Here is a 25168-nt window from a genome sequence, read left to right as displayed (position 1 = left end):
GAAGAAGCGGCATGAGTACGTTTTGCTTACTATCGCCATTGTTTGTGTTGGTTGGCTGTTAAAATTGTGTGTTGCTGCCTCATACCAGCTCGAAACGAGCAGGCATCGGCAATGCCATTGATACAAAACGTACACACACGCATACACACATGCAAAAAGATAGATACACACATACAGAGAGATAGTAAAGAATGGTAAACGAAGACCGACAGGAGAGTGAGAAAGATTCACTGAACAATGCTTAGTATTCCATTGCAATTCATGTCGGTTAGCACGGCCAAGTGATTAGTTCCGTAAGTGTACGCAGGAACGTTTTTTTCTCTCTTTATTGTTCAAGAACAAGAGCCAAGTTACAACGTACGTCTAGTAGCGGCGGCGACAACGACGACAACAACGACAACGACAGCTAAGAAACAAACAACACCAGAATAAAGAAGAAAAATAACAAGACATACACTCGTAGCAAATTTTTTTTTTAATTTTCGATTGTCTTCTCCACAGTAAACGCAAACTCTATTGATGCGTCCAATCAAATATTAATCGGAATTTTGGGATTTCTTTTCTGTCAAGCGTGTGTTTTCTGTTCACGTTTTTCTTCACGAGTCTCGTGTATGTGTGCCTTTGATGTTTTGGAATTGGTTTAATCGTGTGACCCATCGCGTTGATGTGTGATAACAGAGTTAAACAAAAGGGAAAACCAAGAAATTGCAACATATAATTTGTCTTGCACAATTTTTCGTCTGTTTCTTCCGGTTCTTTTTTTTTCCTGTTGGAAATCGATGTGAATGATTTACACCTTACCAACTCAGTGATTTCTTTTTTGACGGAAGCAGTGTTCAATTCAGGTGTGACTTTATTTTTGCTTTTCAAAGACAAAAAGCACAATCCTAACGAGTACAAATAGATTTGGTGGAAGTGGTGCGACGTGAAAAAATGGCTTCAAATAACGTGTTTAAAAAACTCAATAAGAAAAAGGAGCTCACCGACGACGAGCGCGCCGAAATGAAGGAAAAATTCGCTGATGTAAGTATATCAAGTGTACCGAAAAATTAATTCGTATGCAAAACATTTGCAATCCGATCCGATTGCAAAAACCAATTGTCAGACCTTTTAAATGGATGTTTTCGTGTGTGCAGTGTGATATGAATCGTTGGTTTTTTTTTCCTGGTGCGCTATAATCATATTCGAACAAGGCGAAGAGTGGTTGGTCTTCGGTGCTTGGTGGTAATCGTGAGCCATAATGCCAAATAAATGAATGACGATTTCGTGCAATATGCAAATTAATTCATCATTTCGAATATTTAATTTTATTCATTCGAAAAGTGGTTCAATGCCGATTCGACGAATGCGCACATAATTTCATTCGCGCAAAGCAATTGTAGAAATCGACGGCATGACATTTTATTTAAAATAAAAATTAGCGATGAAAAATATCTGTGTAATTCAAACTTCACGTAATTTTTGGGCGGTACACAGACGAGTCGGTTGTGATTGTGCTTCTGTGTGTCTCCTTGAATTTGCGGCGTCGATGCGTTGTGTGTAGTTGTGCGTTGTTGTTTCGCCTGTATATCGCCCCCCAAAAAATATGGATGTACGTGAAAGAAGAGAGCTGGAACGCAGAAGATGTACTCAGTGCACACACATACATACACACACATAAAAACACATCACAAAATAATATAATCTACTGCCATTGCTGTAACCGTACTCGATAACAAGTGAAATCGATTCACCATGGGCTTATCATAATTGCAACGAGAGAGAGACAAACCAACCAATGATTAGTGTAATTTATGGAAGTAAATTTCCAGCTTGAAGCCAAATGCCATGTTATTTCACTTCTCTTGTTTTCTACAAATCTATGTATTCATGGAATCGTGGCCAAGAGCCGCTCGCTGCCTCTCTGCGCAATTCATGAAATGCATACACAACAGATTTTTGATTTTCTACATTTACATTTCTACTATTTTGAATGAAATTGTGTATGCAATGAAATTCGTTTGCCCACACAGTTAGCACAGTAGCGTGCCCTTTTTGTTGATTCTGGGAATTCACGGGTCGCCGTTAAAGCTCATGAGATAGATAGCGAAAGAAAATTGAAAAAATGAACGGTTTCTCGAAAAAAAAAACTAAAAACAAAAACTAGAAAAAAACACACACCCATCCAGACAATATGATTCCATTTATGCACCGCATATTATCGTCGATTGCGGTTTCTTGTGCTCAATGGATTTTCTGCTGATAGCGATACATTCTTGCCATTCAGCTTATGTTTCGACATTAACCTAATGATATCACTCACTATCGACGAACGTAATGTCGAAAGTGTATTAAGTGATTTTCGGCAAAGTGCTGAATGCCTCCACTGCCGCCTTTCCCAAATCTAGTACCTCTCTATGTTTTTCTTTCAATTATCACACTTATTTGGCTGGCTATGTGTTGTTTCCATTGAACTCCAGCGACGAGGAAAAACAATTGGTTCACAAGTCACGAACCTTTTCATGTTACATTTCCAATGTACACCGAGTGATAGAGCTGCCGAGAGAGAGAGAGAGAGAGAGAGCCCGAGCGAGTACTTCTATTGTGCGGGGATTCGGTTGTGGTTTCAGAAGAAAACTATCATATTTCATTTGCGATTCGACTCATATTCTTTGAGTTCAGGCTTAGAAACGGAATAATTTCATTAGATTTGATTGGCTGCTGTGAGCTGTCGACGTTTTTGTTCAACTACAAATGTTGGTTGCTTTCATGATTATCATCAGTGGCGAGAACAGTTAAAACGCAATTTAAACCATCATCATTGCGTTGCTGCCACTGTTGCTGTAGTTGTTGTTTGGCATAAACCAAAGAACGCGCTTAAGAACTCTTCATCTCTTTCTCTTCGAATCCGCATTAAACGCGATTTACCGTAAATAACATACATAAACAGCAGATGTGTGATGCTTATGATTTATAAACCATGTTCAATTACACTCACATAATTCTGTTCCACTTGCCATTTTTTATGGTGATCCGCTACTTCGTACTCTTTTTTTGCCTTCTTCTTTTTTCCCTATGTCTTTCTTGTTCGATCGTCTTGATGTCTCTCTCATGCTGCCTGCCTGCCGGGCCGCCATTCGGTTTGGCAGTGCGGCAATTGAATCGCAAGAAATCGTGGAACAGGGAAAAGGCATTTCGTGCGGCCTTAACGAGAAAAGAAGGAAAAAAGAGAATGTACTGAGATTTGATTTTTTATTAAGCATTGGCCACAACCGCAGCTAGCGCGTACTTTTGTGTGTTGTGAAAGATGGAATGAACAAGCGAACGAGCGAGCAAAAGATTTCACATGTATTTAACAGCAACAACAACGCCCATATGTATGAAACGTTAATTTCATTGTGTTGCTCACTTCATCTTCCCACACTCTGGAAATATATATTAGTTCATATTTCTTAGCTGTAGTCTCTTGGTGCTTGTTTTTTTTCGGAATATATTCAATTTTTCTATCGCGCGTTGCCTGCTCCGTGTTTTTTAATTTCGTTTCATTTCGTTCATTCAACAAAAATTGCCACATATTAACTGGTGTATTATTGTTTTCGGGTAGAAAATACTTAGAAGATAATATGAGATGATATAAAACATAACACCGAAAAAACAACTCCAATCTCAAGCAAGAGAAGAAAGAGTGTACGCTCGTAGCAGAGCAATACTTGTGTGTTGAGACGCGACTTCCTTTCATTCAACATTGTTCTTTTTGTACATTTATCCGACTCGATGTTGTTGTTTTTTTTTTCATTTTTCGTTTCGTACTTTCAATTTGAGAATCGCCTTTTTGATGCTATTGCCATACACAAACATGGAGCGAGAGAGTTTTGCTTTATAGGGTTTTTATGTTTTTGTTGGTAGATATATTTCCTTTTGCATGCGACGATGATGAGCCGCACACTCACACTTGCTCGACATTGATGATACGTTCATAATGTGTAAATATCCGTACTTCCGATTGCTTTGGCCACATGGAATTGGCTGCACACATTCCTATTGATAAAACAAAATTAAATGGAGCTCGTCTTGTGAAAAACGGTTCAACACACACCGTCCAACTGGTTGGATATTTCGATCATTCACTAAACCGGTATATCGACGAATATGTTTTTTTTGTTGTTGTTGTTGTTGTTATTGGCTTGGTTTGAACTTGTATCAGCAGCAATAACAACGCACGGCGTTGTTGAGCAAGTCGAGTGTGTACTGTGTACTGATCATTGTGCGTGGAATGTCATCGCTATGACATCAATTAAGTCGGAGCTCTCTTTTTTAGCGTACGTTGCAAAACGAGTTTTAAGTCGTCTTCGTTTATTGAAAACATCTTGATATGAGCATCTTTCTCTCGATCGAAACAATCGTGAATGGCACCATTCGTAGAAGAAAAACTTTGTCTATTTCAGTTAGAACACGAATCTATCGCCGTGTTCTCTCTTCCTCTCTGTCTCCTACGTGTCTTCTAACAATGTCTTGTTGTTGTTGTTTTGTAAATTCAATCAACGGCACATCGTATGACATCTGCGTCTCTGTGTGACAGAACGGTTAAACTTTGGCTGGCACTCAGTGCATTGAACATGTGTGGCACTCATTCAGCCTCTATTGCGTTGTTTGTCTTTTATCAATCGATTTTAATTCAACATTTTGACGCTTTTTGTATTCCTCCATTGTTTCCCTTCGTGTTGATATGGAATTTTCTTGTTGTTGTTGCTTTTTGTTATTGTCGCCACGTTATTGCATGTGGCAGACGTTCCAATAAAACGATGATGAATGACTTAAATTGTTTCGGCCGGTCGAGATGTCATGCAGAAAGTGCATTCACATTCGGAATGTATGTAGTTGTGTGTGCCCTTTCCGCACTCACTTTAATTAAAATGAATACACAAAATGATTTTGCCAGCCTGTGATTGTTATCTCCAACGATGCTCACTCTATAACTGCTATTATCATTTATGAGTTCTTCACAAAGCCACCACACACACACACACATTCTTATTCAGTTGTTCTCAAAGTTTTTTAATTAAATAAACGTGCCCAATACCACAGCAAGTCTTTTATTTTTTTTAAAGATTTATTACTTCGACTTTTTTTGCCCCGTCGCTCATGCCATCCAAAAGTTATATAATGGCGTTCTAGTGTGCCAGCAACGGGCTTTTGGAAAGAAACAATTATGGCAGAACATTAAGCCGATGTTAAGAATATAGAAAATGCCAAAAAGAGAACAAACAAAAATAACCTCAAAAATGCCATGACATACCGGCTTTTTCACCTCACCATTTCTGTTCCACCTTCATAATTTGCATTTGTTTTGCTTCTCGTGATTTGTCACTTGTTCTCTTTTCTCCTGCTTTTTTCGGAATAATCAATATTGATTTTCTATACAACGAAAGAAGAACAAACAAAAAACGCTCGTTTTTGCTGGGTTCGTGGGGCAAAAATCAGCGTAAAACGCACCGCCGTTGCGATAAAGTAATTAAAATTGAACACAAAAAATAGCTAGCTGAACTGCAAAATGGCGAAGCAAAAAACTAAACGACATGACACTATGTCACGTTCGATTCATTAATGCGCATGGAATTGATGTGAATGCGCATGAAACCTGATATTATATGAGTTGTCACATTAAATTCTATTATGTGACACAAACACACACATGACTCGAATTCATAGAAAAATATGGGATTTCATTTGTTCACTGGATGCGAAGACAACTAATTCTGTAGCACATTGTCGACAAACATCTCGGATTAGCAACAGATGTGTTTATGTGTGCCTGGATATATTGTGAGCATTTGAGTTCATTAAAAATGCATTGTTCTTTCGACGAACTTTCGCATCGGATTCGACAATCAACCGCATCTCACGTAATCAATCAACGTCTTTTGTTCATCATTTAATGTGGGCTTGCGGCTACCGAACACTTATTTTCTATATAAAGTCCATTACTGCATTAAAGAAAAATGTGTTTTCTTGAAATTGGATCCGGTTAACAATAACAACACGCAATCGTTTGAAGTTTTAGAATTTTCACTGAAATTATTATGTGCTCGTCTAAATACAAAAGTATCCGCATTTGGTTTCGGCCAACTAGCATTTCTAGTTTATTGTTATTTAACACGTATTTTTTTATCGCTTGTCAAGTATACACATATATACACACACAAAAGATTGTAAACAAGTAAGCCAGCAACCAACTAATAAAGAAATATACCGAAGCAAAACAATAACAACAACGAACGAACGTTTGAGCGTCCTATATACAACAAAAACAGTATTTAAAAAAGAGTAAACAGAAAAATTTACGATGCGGCTTTTAGAACGTGTACAAAGAAATCAATTATTAGTATCGATCATTCGATTATGAATATAATCACATGTGAAACACCGACCAAAATGCTAATTTTTCTGTTCATTTACTCCAGAAGGTCGCTCTCAGAATGCGACAATGCCCATGTGTATGCAATCCCATTTTTTAAGTATTTCAATTCCACTGAGTTGAACTTTATACGCGCGCGAAAAATAATTCAGGGTATTCGTCGACAAAGGGATTGCTTGCAATAACTCTACCATTTAATCAATGTCACTGCAAGAAAACACATATTTTGCCTGAAAATCAGTGTAGTCTGTCGCGCAATTCTGAAGAACGCCTCGTTGTGACATAACACATATTTCCTTCACGTTCATCGCGATAAACAATTAATGACATCGTACTGAACCCAACACCAAGCCAAGCCAAGCCAAGCCAAAACATCACGACCGGCATTCAAAACCCAACATGGTATTGACCAAAAATAGCACATTGTTGAAGAAAAAAAAAGTGAAAATAATATGTCGACATAAAGATCATACCGCCATTTTTTAATAGCACCATTGCGACAGTATAGGTGGGCTGAATTACATGGTTTGGCCGCCGCTGTTGCTTGCCGCTTCCATGGAAATCTATTTGCATATTTATCGCCATATGTGTAATGCACCATACGGATTATGTCGGAATACGCGCACTGGATGACTGACTGTTTTGAATGTGAATTTTGCCACCCAAATGGGTGATGCGATTAACCGTTTCATTTCAATATTGCATTGAATGCACAATGTGAAAATGCTTCGATTGTAATTCACAAAATTAATGTTTGTCATCAACATAACATTCATACTACATTCGCTTCGATTTTCCGACTTTTCCTTTTGTAATGCTAAATAATAATGTAGTATATTTTCATTGTGTCATAGATGATAGTTTTAGCTGCATAAAATTTCGTACGTACATAAATAATACGCGACGGTGACACACATTTTGCATTCAATGTTAATTTGTTCCAACCAATCTGAGACCACTTAATGAATATATCAACGTAATCGTCGCGTTAATTTTGCCTCTAACTCAATCTGTATGCAGGCACAGTCGTTTGCTAATAGCCACATACTATCAATTCGCTAACAATGAAACGAACGTACAAACAAACAGAATGAAAAAATCATATTAAAAATGATGATTCATGTTAAAATATGTCCGATTACACTTAACCGTATAGGTGTGTATCTATCAGATACATTGTCAAACCGTCCGTATAAACGTTGTTGTAAGTATCGTTGATAATCTCTCAATGGGTTAGTCGGCACAAACGTTGCCACTTACCGCAGGTACATCGGTTTTTTTTCTTCGTTTGAATGATCACAGTACGTCATTTACCGACATTATCGTGGCGGAAAATTTTCGACGAATTTCACCGGCTTAATTTTTGTATAGCCATTTTCATACAACAACAATGTCGTGATCATGGTTTTGAATGGTCGTGTGAATATCTGTATGATGGTCACTTAATGTCTGGATGAATGGAAACGTTCATCAGTGGCAAAAAAACGTTACACGTTTATCGTTGTTGTTGTTGCTGTCGAAGAAAAAGTGAATGACTCATTCATTACATTTCCATTGTGTCGACTAAACAACCTTTAGCATAACTAAACCGATAGCATAACAATCAAGTATTTGAACAGGAAAATGACGAATTATCAAGTTTCCATTGTGAATCAGTCGTTTTTTTTTGTGCACAACCGATAAAAACGGAACAAACTGATAACAACGTGATTCTACTTTTTTTCCTAGAAAATATCGAAAAATACGAACGTCGTGTCGATCACGTCAGATCACTTGTTCAACATACAAAAATCAATAAATTCCCAAACCAGCAAAATGATGGTCGTCAGGCCACATATTCAATGCAAAACATTTCCATCGTTCATTAAAAACGATTTATTACAAAAATCGCAGCATTACAAATTACGTTATGACATATTCTTCGTATGTAGACACTCACTTTGCCATCGTCAGTTGATTTAATTGCATTGCTCATCATGCACGCGCTACACACATCTGTTCCACTAGACGACGACGACGACGACGAGATGATGATGATGAGCTGGAATGCAATTTAGGAACCGTTTTTCCGTTAGTCTCATATGAGCATATATAGATATATGTATGCGTTCCAACTGTGAGATGCAAAGCGCTGAAAAAAACGTACTGATTTTTCTGAATGCAAAGAAAACAATAACAAGAGTGCATGAAGCTGCGAAAGAGACCTATCATTATTATTTGCACATTGCACTCATTCTACACAGAGTATGGCCGCGCCGTATACCATCAGCGGAAATTCAATTCTTCTCGCGCTACAATTTGCAATGAGTATAGCTCTGGAACTGCACATTTAAATGTGATTTTATGTGTTAACACTTACAGTTAGCGTGAGACCATTAAGATTCGATCTTAAGTCGAATTCGTTATTCAATTCAATTTGTCGTTTAGTCGAATTTGATTGAGGAGCATCTCCTTTTTTGAGCTCTGAATTTTGGACAATTACCCATTCTAACCATAAGCCTGAGTAGAATTTTAATTAATCAACAAAACCGCCCAAGCATCAAATTGAGATTGAGCAAACGCTGCCAGTCAACATATTGATTTTTTCGATGACGCATAAAATGAATCAAGCGCTGAGTGTTAACCGATGATATACTGTGTGTGTGTGTGTGTGTGTGTGTGTGTGTGTGTGTGTGGCTACGCGGCAAAAAAGAACGTTATTTCAATTATGATTGGCATGCTTGATGCTTGCTTTCAAAACTTCAGCTCATCACATTAGCAGATGCATTTAGATTGAAAATGATTTAATTAATTCTTGAATCGAATTGATTACCGTTTCCAATTTCAACTAAATTTCATTCGTCGGCGAGTGAAACAGTAAAAATATGATATAAAAAATTAAATTTGCCATGAAATTCGAGCAATTCAATTAACTTGATGAATTGAGCAAATGTCGAAAATTCGGATATGTGTTAGATCTCATATTTTACGAGCTGACAAAAAAAACGCAACACTAATGCTGATGAGTTCATGTGATTTTCAGTTGAAGTGCATTTTGTTTTAAAAATAACCGTATGATTCATGCAGAGAATAAGTGCGACGTTCCTTGTGGCATCTGTCATCGAATCCTCTTTCACCCGCCGCATTTCAACTCCTTTTACACTTTCTATAGTCTTCGGTTCTCCCTTCCGACCTCGTATTACTCACGCATCATATTTGTATTTTGAGCATGCTAAACGATATAAAACACGATTATGAGGAACAGAGAAGCAACAACGACAACAACAAAAATAAATATACAAAAAAAAAACACGAAGCGTAAAGTGAAAACAACACAATATGTATGCGTCATCATAACCAAGTCAACGGGAATACACGACTTGCACGATTGAATTCATACACACCAAGATGTTGGTGTGAGACCAAAACAATGCATCATAACGCGCTTGGTACGGCTCTCCTGAACTGTATCATGTTCAGTTTATCGAAGACCCTTTCAGAGATCGCACGGCTCTCTTCCAGTGGCAAAGTGAAAACAAGGAAATTTTATCGCCATTGAAATTACAAATAAAGAAGTTATCACAAGTGTTGTTCATTTTGTGCACTGAGTTTCGTTGAAAAGATTCAATTTTAGAATCAGAATTGTGCGGTGCGTGGTTAGGACAATTCCAGAGCGGAAACTAAAGTTGAAAAGAAATAAGTAAAACTACGCGGTGCTTGTAAACATGTTGTGCATACAAGACATACAAGATAAAGTCGTCGAAATACCATTCGTCGAGGTAAACGAACATTTTGGTTTTGCAAAATATTTCTTTCTCACATTATTTTTGTTTTTCTTTGGTATTCGAGATAAATTTGACATAAAAATGTATCCGTTCCGCTTTTCACCGGTCAAAGAGAAGTGCTTTCTTCTCGTATATTTGATCGAATCGTTAAAAAAACAATTCCTTGCTTCCTAATTGCTTTATTGTTCATTGTTCGACTGGGTAATCTTGCCTAATTAGTGAGAGCTGATTGCATAGTGTTCGCGACGCGCGATGTTAGTGTTACTCACGAGCGAGAAATGAAAAAAAACTGAAATAAAATCAACAGTGGCCCAGCGGTGGCATGAAGGGAATTTTTATATCGTGTAATTTTCAGTTTATGCTCGCTTTTTCAATATTGGACTTATTTTTTTAAGAGAGAAAACAAATTTCTCATCTGAGTGGATATTATGATCATAATCACTTTATTCACGTCTAGAAAAATCCAAATCCATCAAATACCACAGTGTTTGCAAAGGCGTTTCAGAAATTATCGTTGTTAGATGCTTGTTTGCGGTCAATTTAGCCGATGACTCATACCGGTTCGTGCTGAATCAATCGAATTGATCAGCTCATGTGAGTGTTTGTGAGTTTTTGGTGAATCATATGCAAATTGGATGGGTTTTTGCGAATTCATTTGTTTTCAAATAGAAAACATTTCTTTCGCCTCATTCAAAATTGAAGTTAAGTCATGAATAATGGATGCACTAGCGAAAATTCAATTAATCGTAACGATGGATCGTGGAATGTTATCAGCATTCGTTAGCGATTGAAAATGGATGAATGTGTGTGTGTTGATGGTCGACAATGGAAAGTGCGACGGACCATTTATCTTGTCTTGCCAAATAACGTTACGTCACGAAAATCGATTGAAAAACACAAACGACTTGAAAGTGCTGCGGCTTTCACGCTATGAATCAGATAGAGAGAGAAATTTGCGTCAAACATTCACCGAAAATTGTGCTATGCCCGTCTCTTGAGCACAGTTCCCTTAATTACTTTATTCCACATCATTCAAATTCTTTTCGAGTTCGAAAAAAGAAATTTTTCTCGTTCGAAAACAGCAGAAAAAAAAGACCCGATAAGAATGAGAAGAATACGTTCATCGGTTTACATTATTCAATTTGAGATCAACGCGTCTTACCATTGCAAAGCGCAGCGCTTCAGAATAACCCATATCATGACCGGTTCAAATACCTTTTTCAACGTTTTGATGCGCGATTGCGCTCGCTCGAACACACACGACACAACATAATCTGAACGGAATCAATCTGTTTAACTCTTCTTCGTGACTCTATTTTGATTTTTTCTTACCTACAATCACACAAGACCTGTCTCGTTCGCGGGACAGTCTCTTGTCTTTCATTCCAGAGAGATGTAAGATAAGTCGATTGAAACCGATAAAAAAAATACAAACATACCGAATGAAAGAAACACGCACAAAACATGCAACAGCTCTGACACTATTTCGAGTGTGTGTGTTTCTCTCTCTCAGTCCGTCTCTCTATACAATGTTGTTCGTACGCAGATTGTTTTTGATTTGGGTTAGGCCATTGTTTGTTATTAATTACAGTAACTGTAACAGTTTAGCCGCGACGTGGCGGCGAGGCCGCTTCAATATGTCTGTATGTGTGTGCGCGCTCGCGCTCACATCACTTGCAACATATATTAAATATGTTTATCATTTTTTTTGCTTCGTACGCATGAGAAAACAATAAAACAACAAAAAGAAAAGAAAGAAACGCCATACAAATCCACAAATACACTCGTTGGACCGTTGAGATCTCGAAGAACATGCGGTCGTTGTATCTTCCACATATATTGATGCAACGCATCGGCTTTGAAAATTGCACACGAAAACGACTACTTCATTACGATCAACAATGATGTGGGGCATCAGCATTCTCATTCCGTTTAAAATGTGTGCGCTTTTTTTTCTTTCTCATTCGCCTTCCACTTCTTCTTCTCTCGTCTCGTTGGTGTTCACATCTCAAGCGCGAATACACATCTAATTAAAAAAAAAGAATGTGCTTACGTGGAATACCTCGGTCGAAACGCATAATTTAATACGCACTCGCAATGATCGCTCATTTACGAACAATTAAATGCGGTGGCACAGATGTGAAGAGCTGACTGAACAAGGGAAAGAAAATATGAACAAGCATAAAAAATGCTCTCAAGGTCGCTCCGGACGAACCGTAGCGCCAAACATGACCTTTTTCCCATGCTGAACCAATTTAAATGGAATGAGACTTTAAATTGAAATTAGTCGCAAAGAAATGCTTCTGTCTTCCACTGATATGTATCAGTACATTCAAAATTCCGGGCGATGATTTAACTCTTTGTTTGGCTTCCTCTTTTTTTTTTACTTTGTAGAACTTTAAAAAATCCCCGCCGATCAATTTCTGTTTTACTACGCATTTCTGTGAAATAAAAATAGTTTTCAAAAACATCCGACGATATGGTTTTATCAGAATAATTTCATTCCTTCATTCATTCCTGCAGTAGTAAATTGTTTTCAAAAACTCATTTGCACACTAAAAGAACGAAATAAAGAATCGTCAACACGCTACTTTCATGATATTTTGAATGTTTTTTTTCAATGAGACATCAGTTTGTTCGTTCATCGCATGGAATGTGACCTTCAACTATATTTGTTTCGATTTTATTTCTTTTCAAAAAACAAAGAATTGTGTGGCGATAAGAAAAACATTCATCGAAATCGCAGTAGCATGGAGTCTTTAGCAGGAAACATCAATTGCACTCATCTCAAATGAACACTCAAAAGAGCCGCCCAAAAAAAAGAGATTTTGCTCTGTCTGTGTCATTGCAATACAGTTTTCATGGCAAAATGAGTAAAATAAATTGAATATTTAATATTTAATAACTTTTTTTTCGTTTTTCTTTCTTCAAAAAAATAAAGACCAAAGTAAAAGCAACATACAAAATAGTGTTATATTTCTTACTAGAATACAGTTAATTTTATGAAAGATTCATACGAGAAGAGTGCAAATGTTGTCATCCCTAGTCATCAGTCGGTTAATGCAGTTGATAATAGAAAATAGTTGAGTAACTCATTTCACAGAAAGGAAGTGACAAGTTGTCAAAATCTTCAAATAAAATCAAAGTTATTCATAGCGTTCACAAGTTTTGGAAGGAAGAAGAAAAAAACCCAAGTTGACGTCAGCCAAACGGAATGATAAGGCATATCTTATTGGATCAAATTCCATTGGGTGATGATCATAGTTACTTGAAAACGAAATCATAATAGAAGGATTCTGTTATTGATATCAAAAAGTTTTTTTTACGATCACTACAGCAGGAGAAGTACGCAAACGTGTGAAAGTTAAACAAACGATTATCAGAAATTTTTTTGAATTTCATATTTTACTTACATAACAGCCGGCAGTTTATCTGGGTAATTAAAATTCTCTGGAAATTATTATCTCTCCCCTCCTGAAAAGTAAAATTACTCGAAGTTTATTGCTCATTTTGCGAATCAAAGAATCAGCTGATTCAAACGCAAATAATGCGAATCATGCGCCACAAATAGAATAAACAAAACATTTTTCATGTGACAGACAAAGGCCAATGTCACAACGTTCAATTAAATCTATAAAATAAAACCTTTAATTGTATTAGCATAAATAAAATGAGCATTCGATAGATGACACGCATTTAACATGCAAATCACGACAATTGCCGTTGAATCGTCATTTGTAAACACGCAAAGTTCAGCAAATAGCTGACAGCTATCAAGCTGACTTCATTCAATAAAATCAATTGAAATTACGTAATGATGATCGTAAAGTTCGTGTTTATCCTTACGAACGGTACTACACTGAAGTATGAAAACGTTTAAAACTTTCCAACAGATAACCAAATCATTTTTCTAAACAAATTGAAACAGAACAAAATGGGAGTTTAAACGGTTTTTTTTATATTTGTAGCCATATCAAATTGGTTGTAAAACCGAAAAAACCACGTAACAAGATATCGAACGATAAACGACTGACTGTACAAGATTAAATTACTTAAAGGTGTGTTCCACTGAAAGTGTGTGCTCTCTCGGTGCCCGTTCAAATTTCAAGGCAAACGTCATTAATTGTGTTTATCAATTGGCAACCGATCAAATGTATGTCAATAAAAGTTGATAAATTGTCTCTCTACGTGTGTTTTTTTTCTGTTAGCCGTTGGAATTTGGTTGAGCAAATAAAATCGGAATCAATTTGATTGAAACAAGTAGCACGCCTAACTTTCGAATATTGAATAACATTCGATTTGAAATGAAATCGAATTAGTTCGATTCCAAACACAAAACTTGTTTCTTCAAATGAAATTTCATCTCATTCTTTGAGATAGAGAACATTCGATCCGCGTATCATTGTCGAACAGTTTAAGTCAACTGTATGGAATCATATCTCCCACGTTCGCTTTGCTGTCGCAGACCACAGAGAGGAAAAAGTGATTGAAACCCACACGAACACAGTATACCCAATATAAATACCATTTATTTTTGTTAAGACTCGCCGGATTCCAAATACAGACAAATGCGCATTCGAAAATGATACCCAAAACAACAAAATGTAGACGAACTGATTTCATTAATAGATATTAATGTTTCGGTTTTCTTTGTGTGTATTTTCAGATTGATAAAAACAACGATGGTTTTATTGAACTGAAGGAGCTAAAAGATGCGCTAGACCAATGCGGCTTCAAATTGCCCGGCTATCGAGTACGTGAAATGATCGCCGAATACAGCAGCAAACAGAATGTCAGCACTCAGGGAAAGCTATCGTACGAAGAATTTGAAGCATTATGCACGGAATTGAAGGCAAAAGAGGTGGCCAGCACATTCAAAGCGGTCGTATCGAAAAAGGAGAATGTCGAAACGTTGGGCGGTATGTCAAGCCAGTCAGCAGATGGTACAACACATTCGGTGCGAATGGAAGAGCAGTTAGCCTTTTCGGATTGGATCAATTCCAATTTGATTTTAGATAAAGACCTAAAACATTTGCTGCCAATTGATGGCGAAGGCAAAACACTGTATCAAAAAATCAAGGATGGAATTTTGCTGTGTAAAATCATTAACCATTCGTGCCCGGACACAATCGATGAACGTGCAATTAATAAGAAAAACCTGACCGTTTATCGGGAATTTGAGAATTTGACATTGGCTCTGGTGTCATCGCAAGCAATTGGCTGCAACATTGTGAATATTGATGCTCACGATTTGGCTAAAGGAAAACCACACTTGGTGCTCGGTTTGCTGTGGCAAATCATCCGGATCGGTCTATTCAGTCATATTACGCTCGACAGCTGTCCGGTAAGTTACCCTCTTTGCTTGATGCATTTTCGGATTTATTGAAAATATTTTAATTTATTCAAAATTTATACCAATCTAGGGTTTGGCCACACTTTTGTTCGATGGTGAACGATTAGAAGACCTTTTGAAGTTGTCACCCGAAGCTATACTGTTGCGTTGGGTCAATTATCACTTGGAACGAGCCGGTGTTGCCAGACGTTGCACCAATTTCCAAAGTGACATCACCGATTCCGAAGTGTATACCTATTTGTTGAAACAAATCGCTCCGGCCGATGCTGGTGTCACATTGGAAGCGTTGCGCGACCATGAAATGAGCAGCCGAGCAGAAGTCATGCTACAACAAGCGGCCAAATTGAATTGTCGCAGTTTCCTTACGCCACAAGACGTTGTGAACGGTGTTTACAAATTGAATTTGGCCTTCGTTGCCAATCTCTTCAACAACCATCCCGGTCTTGATCAACCCGAACAAATCGAAGGATTGGACGCCATCGAAGAAACACGCGAAGAAAAAAGTAAATTTCAATAATCATCTCTTTCTTCTGTTTTTGTTCAATTTTCAACTCTTTCCATGAGTCGACTTGAAACGTATTTTTTTGCTCTATTTTTAGCTTACCGAAACTGGATGAATTCGATGGGTGTGTCACCACACGTAAACTGGTTGTACTCGGATCTGGCTGATGGTTTAGTCATCTTCCAGTTGTTCGATATCATTAAACCCGGCTCAGTCAATTGGACTCGTGTACATCGTAAATTTTCACCATTACGAAAATTCATGGAGAAATTGGAGAACTGCAATTATGCCGTTGAACTAGGAAAACAGTTGAAATTCTCATTGGTCGGCATCGCTGGCCATGATTTGAGCGATGGAAATGCTACATTGACATTAGGTGAGATGATATAAACGTGTATGGCTGCATTTACACTTGGATTATAGTCAAAATGATCATTTAAACATATTTCCATTTCGTATCTAATCGAATTTTAATATTTTAGCTTTGATTTGGCAAATTATGCGTGCATACACATTGTCGGTGCTAACGAGTTTGGCCAATTCAAACAGTCCAATTATCGAAAAAGAGATTGTTGCTTGGGTGAATAAGAAATTGGAAGCGGCTGGCAAAAAGAGTAGCCTACGAAATTTCCAAGACTCAAAAATTTCCGACGGCAAAATTGTCATTGACTTGGTGGATGCCATTAAACCAGGTTCAGTCAACTACGACAACATCAAAAGCGGTGACTCTGAAGAGGTAACCAATCATTTTAAAAAGCGATTTTTTTCGTTCATCTTTAAAAAAAACTTCAAATATCCGTTATTTTGTAGGACCATTTGGCGAATGCAAAGTATGCAATTTCAATGGCTCGAAAGATCGGTGCCCGTGTGTATGCTCTGCCTGAGGACATAACCGAAGTGAAACCGAAAATGGTGATGACAGTATTTGCGTGCTTAATGGCAATGGATTATGTCCCGAACATGGATTCAGTACCGGATCAAAACAACTCAACGCCCGTCGTTGCCACAGAAGCCAACGAAATCATAGAACCAACGACCATTCAGAGCAATGGCGATTAGGCGCGGCTCGCACCACACTTCCCAGCACAACAACAACTATAATAATAATATAAAAGGAGAAACATTCATGTAGTATTCGTGATGAATTCCGATTTCATTAGTTTGATAAGAATCAAGTGAAAGAGAATAATTGCAATCCAAAAGCAAAATGAACCAATGAATAGAAACGAATTGAATAGTAAACAAATGAAAAGAGAAAGATGGATGAAGAGTGTGTGTGCGTAGTATGAACGTTGCGAAAACGTGGAATGAAAGCAGAAGAGCATAGATTAAAACTGGGTTTCCGTTCGTTTATTAAGTCAACTGCTATTTCTGGAATTTTTTTTATCTTATTTGTATTCCATGCTTATCATTCGAGATAACACAGAAAAAAAGACACACACACACAATTTTCACGACAAACTCGTTTGTTTGAAGAAGTTTTTATTTTGCTGGAAACCGGATACAAAGTTCTTGAGTCGTTCAAAAACATCAGCAATTTGTTTCATTAGAATTGTAGCAAAAAGAAAAAAAACGAATTGTATTTATGCATGCAACAAGGTTGAACAAACGCACTGTAAATTTCGAATGCATTTTGAATCGATCATCCATTTCCTATGGTAATGACATGGCGACAAAATGCACTCCATTTCTTTTCTGTACTATGCGTTTTACGATACAGTTTTTTCCTCTATTTTTTTTTTTGGTTTTGTGTGCAATAATGTAATATTATTTATATTCTTTAACAGAAAAAAAACAACAAAGAAACAAGCTGATTTGTAATTTATGTAGAACATTCTTTACCTATATTCGAATAATATTGTCTTTTACAACATCATCGTATTTTGCTTGATTTTTAAACAAAATATCGCCGTATTTTCACATTCGCTCTAAGAGCTATTTAGAACAACCATTTTCAACAGTTTGAACAATTGTGCATTTAAAGATTCTCGATTAAACTGTGAATGGGTTGAATAAACCACAGGAGAACATCGAACATAAGTTTTGATTCTCTACGGATGGACATCGGGCAGGAAAAGAAGAAAGAAAAGACGAAGAAAAAAGAGAAGAGAAAGAAATAAGGAGAAGAAATGGTTATCAATTCCCAAAGACCTTGTCAAAATCTCCAAAAACGCAATTGCCTCAAACTGTTTGTGAAATTGTATGATTTTCGGTTCTTTTCATTTATCGTTTTTTTATATTGATCAAAATATGAATTGAATTTAGGTTTAACACATACCATATTAAATCCATTCATTTACTGTAAATTTATCCAAAATTACCCAAGAAATTAAGATAAACTATTTTAAACAAGAGAAAAAAAAATGGGCTTATGCTCATTACGTCTTACTATGCTTCATTAGGTTAATCATTTTGCGAAAATGTCAACGAAAAAGAAGAAACAACAATAACAACAGCAACAGCAAAAAAGAGAGAGAATAAGTTACGCACTTATTATCATACACAATAATAACTATTGATAAGAATATAAATTGTATACTTGAACATGGCCAACGATCGAAAGAGCAAATGAATATTTTTTAAATGCATAAACAAAGAGAAGAAGAAGAAGTAGACGAAGAAAAGACAAAAAAGTGACACAAAATTTTGATAAATGTGCCATGATATGCCAGCGTCTACTGTTTTGTGCGTGTGGCTTGCAGTGAAATATAGTGAAAAAATAAATCCATGCAATCGGAAATGAGAGAGAAGGTTCCGTTACACTCAACTAAAATGAGCGTACACAAACGCAAACACACATACACAATTCAGTTAATAAACAAAATCAATTTCATTTACAACCAATTAAATTTGTTGACAAACATTTTAAGGTCTACGACGTGTTTTTTTAGTGTAATTTTAATTGCATACGATTAAAAGTAAAAAATACAGAGAACATAACACATACACACACATGCATATATGCAGACAAAAGTGATGGCTCATTTTTTTGTTCTGCTCTTCAATCACACATTGTGCTGACAATTTATTCACCGAATTGGTGAACAAGTTTAACCCTAGCTTCGACATTTATTATTAGCTCTAACGGTATTAATGAATATTGGATAAGCATTAAAATATTAATTTGTAAAAAACAAACAAACAAACAAACAAACACACACACACACACAGTTTCAATTAAAACTAATTTTCCGTAATTTTAATAGCATGGCATAATGATTATATACAGCGTGTGCAGTGTGCACGCCGAAATTATGTAATATTATACTAAAAATATGGAACTATTGATCAATAAAATGATGAAAAAAACAACAACATGAAATTAATGTTTTCTATTGATAAATGGACTTTATTTTTGGTATTTAAAATTGGTTTTGCGGGGACACACACACACACACAGAAAAGGTATGCATTTTTGAGCCAAATGAATTTTATTTTTTGCTTTGGTCCTTGGGAACGGGAAATTTCAGAATAAACGTTTCATTCGATATCGTTTTATTAGTGGTGAATAATGGATAAAACAATAATAACATTGAACCGTAAACACTGTATTGACTCAATTGAAAAATCGATTTGTTGTGCTTGCAAAGCAGAATATTCAATGATTTAAACATCGTATTGTTGTCGTTTGGAATCGCACACAACACGCATAATTGTTGTCATTGCCATTGGCATTGTCATGGAATAAATGAGCGGCGCATTTTATTTCCAATTGTTCCTTGGCAAACAACACTCGCAATTTCGAACGGAAATGGCAAATTCTCTTAAAACTGAATGATTCATATCCAATTGTCTTCTTGAGAAAAATTGGCTGGTGTGCTCATGTTGCAATTGCCAATGATATAAAGCCTTCTGTTTTTCCCACTCGACGTGTTGGTTTTCTTAGTATTTTCGCCTCTCGCTCTCGTCTCTTTGTTGTGAATGTCAAATCATCGACGCTGAGAAGCGAATCAAGCAAAAAAATTGATTCGTTTGTGCTTCTATTGTATGGATAAAATTATGAATCAATAAATTTTTTAGTTTTGATCTTACCTAATTGTGTGGCCAGTAAACATTTTCTTTTACGGTGGCACATTTGCTCAACAGGCACATCGATCCGATTTGGTCAATTGTTAAACCAGCGTACAACGCTTGATTGAATAATCAAACTGAAATGACTAGATCAGATTTCGCAAATGTGCGAAAGAATAACCAAACATTCAACTCAAATTGTCTTCGGCGCTAGCTCAAATATTGGTAAAATATGTATATAAGCATTGGCCAGCTGCTGTACCAAATTTAGTTGGACATTTGCATGCAAACAGATTGAACATTATCGAACAAAGTGAATAGTAAATGATCGCAAGATCGCAAATCTTTCAAATCTCGCATGTTCAGTGACAATGGAGGTACATCAACGTGATTTATGAATTTTTTTTGCGTTAAATTCTACAATTTTCGAAGTGTTTCATCCAAATTAAAAGTTTCTCAATTTGAATTTTTGTTTTTATTTCGACTTGTTTTCTTTTCTAATGGTGACATGTTCCAATTTTATCCTTTAGATTATAAATGTTTGGATTTTAAAATTGGTGCTGACATGGATTATATCGACGGTTGAATGCGACGCAGTGGATCGAACAAAACGAGACTTTCAAAATGAAGTGTCCAACAACAATGCTGAATTCTTTCGGGACGATGTCAGTCCAATAACTCACATGGAATTGGGCGAAGAGAAGCGTACACGACGCAATAGTGAATTTGATCGTGGATACGATGAGTTCTTACGGAATTACTACAATGATAACGGTGTCGATCGCCGTGGCCAGAAATACCAGGTGAATGAAAGCGATGAAGGTGACAGTGCTGATAGTTCAAGTACAAGTGACGAAGACGATGGTGATGATGATGAAAGTGAATCGGCTGAAAGTGAAGAGCATCGAAAAAAATACAAACCCAAAGCGAATGGCAAGAATAAGAATAAAAAAGACGAACAAAAAGCGCCGAAGAAAAAATCGAAACATTGTAAAACGGTAAAGCGTGGTAATATGCTGTGTAGCGTTTGTTATAATCCGAAAAATGATGAAAAAGCCGAATCATGCTCATACAACTCCGATCCAAGTGAAAAGAACAAAAATTATGAATACTCCGAAGATACGAGCTACAGCACCAGGGATAAAAAACCGGAGGAGTTTGACGGTAATAATGAAAATGATGAATCTGATGAAAATGAGGGGAAAAAGAAACGTCCACCAGTAAATAAGTACCCAGCGCAACATCATCGTCCCCAGTCGCAACATGAGTCACGATACCAACCACCTCCGCCACCGCCGCCATCATTTGCACCTCGTCCACATCAAAATCAAAATTATGGTCCGCAAACTTTTTTACCGCAAAATTTTCAACCAATATCAGTGCTGCCAACGGGGAACGGCCGACCGATTCGTATTCAAATAAAAAGCGTACCACCGCAGGGACCACCATTTTCTCTAATTCGCTATCGAACTGTCGAAACTCCGTTTGGTAATCAGCATATTCGTTTAATCACGTATCCAAATGGTCCACCGTCATCGTATCCACCACAAAACTACCACCAAAATCGACCACAACCACCATCATCACAATACTACAACAATCGTCGTCCCGTGTCAGCTGCACAAGAATTTCGACCACCGCGCGATATAAACGGTGCACACAGTGAAAGTCTACTGTCGAATGTTACAAAAGAGCATCAATTCGAATATTTACCCAATCATTCGCATAATGGTGGTAACCGTGAGTATGCGGCTTTCATGAAAAAGGATTGGTCAAGGTGTAGAAAAACCATGGAAAATAATCAAGTGTGCTTCGAGTGTTATGTTGAGGGTGAACGACGAAAAGAATGCATGTTTGCCAATGTTAAACGGCCGGGAAACTTCTATAAATCATATTCAACGTCGAAAAAATTCAACACCAACCATCCGTATGCATTTGATTTGCCCGTTCCGTCCGTATCAAAGCATTCGAAACACATTGAACAAAACAGCAACACGCATTCCGGGAAACGCAATAAAAACAAGGATTACAGTGTTGAACAATTCGGCGGTGATAGCAACAGCGATGAGCGCTTCAGTGCCGATTTGAAATTAGCCAAATACGAAGAGCAACCAAATAATTCGAACGATTGGAATGTTGATCAGAATGGCAAACAAGAGCGACCACAAGCGCAACCGCTCCATTCATCCGTGGCGGACATCGTATACGGTAAAGCTCGACCAGGACCAGAACCATTGGCAATATTTTTCCAAACTGATCCCACAATATTCGATACCATCGACAGCAACAACAATAACACAAATATAGATTTAAATCCAAATATCAGTACAAACAACACAAAAGCAACGTAAATGCAAAACCGTCAATCGGTGCAAATATGTGATGTGTGACATGAATTGACATAGAGACGCGTGTGTACGGATTTCTATACTACTATTTACATTCTATTTTACCTAATAAGCCAAAGTGTGGTCTATGAAAATTGAGAGCACAAGTGATGGCATAACAACTTTTTTCAATGCTTAATACCGGTGTCTGTTTACTGTTTGCCCCTTCGTCTGTTAACAACTACTCACAATTGATGATTGCTGCTCTATGACGGAAACCGTTGATTTAACGTCACAATGTCATAATATTTTATGCTCGATTTACAATTAGATACGCATGCCACATTCATTGTGCATTTCTTCTTTTGGACCATTCGAAAGAAAGAGAAATAGAAAAAAAAAAAGAATAATCAACACGTTTCTGTTGCGTTGTCACAGATAATAACCGCACGATTTTGACATACCATTCGATTTGTGTTATTTGCCTTTCTTTTGTGCTTCATCGCTGAATGGAAATCAATTTTTATATAAAAAAGTGGGTTTTTTTTATTTCTTTTAAAATATTAAGCAAAATGTAATGCAAAATAAATAGAAAATGAAAGTTCATGGACAAAAGATACTGTGGCGTTTTATTTTGCGTTTTTTGTGTGTTGTGGTTGTTGCTGTTATTCAAGAGGAAAAAAATACTTGACATAATGAAACCATATTGGCCGACCAACGAGAAAAGTGTGCTTTGCCCGTTAATTATAGATTAAATCACAGAAAAAAAAACTGCCAATTACAGCATTACTTTAAGTCGATTATATGCTTCGAATTCAACGTATCGAACATTTTTATCCTTTTTATAGAACGAAATTTCATATTTTCAATATTTAATTGTGATGTAATTCAAAGGGCTTACGCTGATCCTACGAAAATTCCATTATAATTAAATCCAACTGAAGCTTAATGGAGAAAATACAATTTAAAATTGAATTTAATGTAGAAACGAACATAAAGGCTTTCATCGGCTACACGTTTGACTTTAAATTTAAAAACATCGTTTTAATTTGGATTCAATCAAAAACAATTTTCACATTAAATATTGGTCAACTAAATTGCCAATGCTAATGCCCGTGTGCATCATCTCATGGCATTGCAATTCCATCTAGCACTCGATAGAAATCAAGTAAATTATATATATATATTTACCATATTGGAAAATGAAAAACTATTGAATTTTGGGCTGATGAACCATTCATGCTGTGAACTCTCTCATTTTGATACTCATTTTATTCCATTTGGTGGTATTTACGATGGCACACCATAACCGCATTATAAATTTTTCTCTCTGTTGACTTTTAAACCAAACAGTACACAATACATAGTATATAAATAGAATTTTTGGTCATAATGTGAACGCGAGGAAATTGAATTTTGTGACCAATTATAAGTTTCGAAAGAATTTTCAACCGACGCAAATATCATAAGCATTAAATTACATAGCACTGAAAATGATGGAACTGTAATTGCAATAAAATGCAGTGGTTTCGACTTTAAAAGTAATTTGCCATCAACACAAAAAAAAGACATGAAGTAAATTAAAAATAATAACGGATAAAAATTCGAGTTTTATTGGCTTAAGCGCGCAATGAGAGAATATTAAAATGGAAATTGGTTGCAACAACCCGTTGTAGCGAACATTTTTTTTAAAGTATGGCAGGAAAAAGGAAACCGCTTTTCCCCGGAATAAGATTTATATATTCTTCCATGTGATTAACATACATTTCACTTTATCGAACATTATATCGAGATGAAACATTTCAGATTTTTTTTTCAATCACCCATCGTTTTATGTCAGTAATGTAAAATGTTAATGGATTGGCTTTTGGTTTGTTGTATGAATATAAAAATCTCGAATGAACCGCTTTTGCGGATGAAAACTTTTTTTTTTTCAAATAGAGTACCATAGCTGAACAAAATTTCAAACATACCCGATTGGAGAATGATTCTCCCAAAGAATGATGAACAATGATGGTCAGCAACAAAAAAATCTATCTGGGATTTTTAGTGACCTTTTCCACCTTTTTCACCACATTTTGTTTTCAGAATTCGGTTTTTGGGCTACATTTTCGTTATGGTTTCGAATATCTTCACTATTATGATGTTATTAATGCTTCGGACGATATGAAAACGAATGATGGGTGGATTATCATGTGAAAAGATGCTGCTAATATGAGAATACATCAGAATAGCATTTATTCAATTCAAGAGGTTCATTTCGGGAATTCGGAATAACAACTACGAAAATATTCTCCCAAATCCATCATGTTCATTCCTTAGCATTGGTTTCGCAAAATGCTCAAATCGATGGAATACTGCATTGCCAATACAGAGGAGGTAGTATAATGAAAAAATGTTCATAGCGAATATACCTCAGCTTCGATTCCTCATACATATATTTCAATTTGAACCATAATATGTGGTATCAATGTTCTCGAAATTGAAAAAAAAATTTCATTCGATTCCATCCATTATTTTATCATCACAGTGGACAATGTGTGTTCAACAAAACAGTTAAACCATTTCCAAGAACATGTGTTTCCATTTTAAATATCACACAGAAACGCACGGTTTTCATTAATGTAAAAATAATTTAATATCTCTCTCATGATGAAATTCAGTCATGTTTACAGGTGGGCGAATTCGCGAGTATATACTCTCATACTCAATCATTTTGAAAATGAGTATGTCTCGACATACTCTCATACTCATAGATACTCTTTGAGTATGAGAGTATATACTCAGAGTATATACTCTTTGATTTTGAGTATGTCT

At 36.4% G+C, this 25168-nt stretch overlaps 2 protein-coding genes across 6 annotated transcripts in view; one reads left to right on the top strand and one right to left on the bottom strand.

The window, feature by feature from the left end:
- The window catches only part of LOC129565834 (troponin T, skeletal muscle), a 94143-nt gene that overhangs the window by 35001 nt on the left and 33974 nt on the right, over window positions 1–25168 (bottom strand). The window contains exon 1 of one of the 2 annotated variants that reach the window (XM_055441114.1): window positions 3778–3782. The exons of the other annotated variant lie outside the window; for it this stretch is intronic. The gene's annotated coding sequence lies outside the window, so the exon portion shown is untranslated. Of the gene's footprint in view, window positions 1–3777; window positions 3783–25168 lie in introns of those variants that run through there. 2 annotated transcript variants of the gene reach the window in all.
- Window positions 244–22960, top strand: LOC129565830 (plastin-1). Of its 4 annotated transcripts, XM_055441075.1 has the most exons (7): window positions 13146–13240; window positions 13579–13594; window positions 14825–15502; window positions 15582–16014; window positions 16111–16389; window positions 16496–16749; window positions 16824–17889. In XM_055441075.1, exons 1-7 carry the CDS (start codon window positions 13161–13163, stop codon window positions 17070–17072), a joined length of 1989 nt encoding a protein of 662 aa, XP_055297050.1. In that variant the 5' UTR covers window positions 13146–13160; the 3' UTR covers window positions 17073–17889. The 4 variants fall into 4 exon arrangements, with proteins under 4 accessions (XP_055297051.1, XP_055297052.1, XP_055297050.1 ...); XM_055441076.1 differs by lacking the exons at window positions 13146–13240; window positions 13579–13594 and adding an exon at window positions 244–1023; XM_055441077.1 differs by lacking the exons at window positions 13146–13240; window positions 13579–13594 and adding an exon at window positions 9775–10152.

Source organism: Sitodiplosis mosellana, unplaced genomic scaffold, assembly GCF_009176505.1.
Source record: "Sitodiplosis mosellana isolate CC-2019 unplaced genomic scaffold, AAFC_SMos_1.0 Smas_scaffold_3, whole genome shotgun sequence".
In the NCBI taxonomy this organism is placed as follows: Eukaryota; Metazoa; Arthropoda; class Insecta; order Diptera; family Cecidomyiidae; genus Sitodiplosis; species Sitodiplosis mosellana.
This window is presented reverse-complemented; position numbering and strand designations above follow the sequence as displayed.

Excerpts from the sequence above, each read along its gene's own strand:
- LOC129565830 (XM_055441075.1), top strand. The coding sequence starts at position 13,161 with ATGAAAGATTCATACGAGAAGAGTGCAAATGTTGTCATCCCTAGTCAT. Across the intron at positions 16,390-16,495 it reads AAATGCTACATTGACATTAG|CTTTGATTTGGCAAATTATG; the intron begins GTGAGATGATAT and ends TTAATATTTTAG. Across the intron at positions 16,750-16,823 it reads AAAGCGGTGACTCTGAAGAG|GACCATTTGGCGAATGCAAA; the intron begins GTAACCAATCAT and ends GTTATTTTGTAG.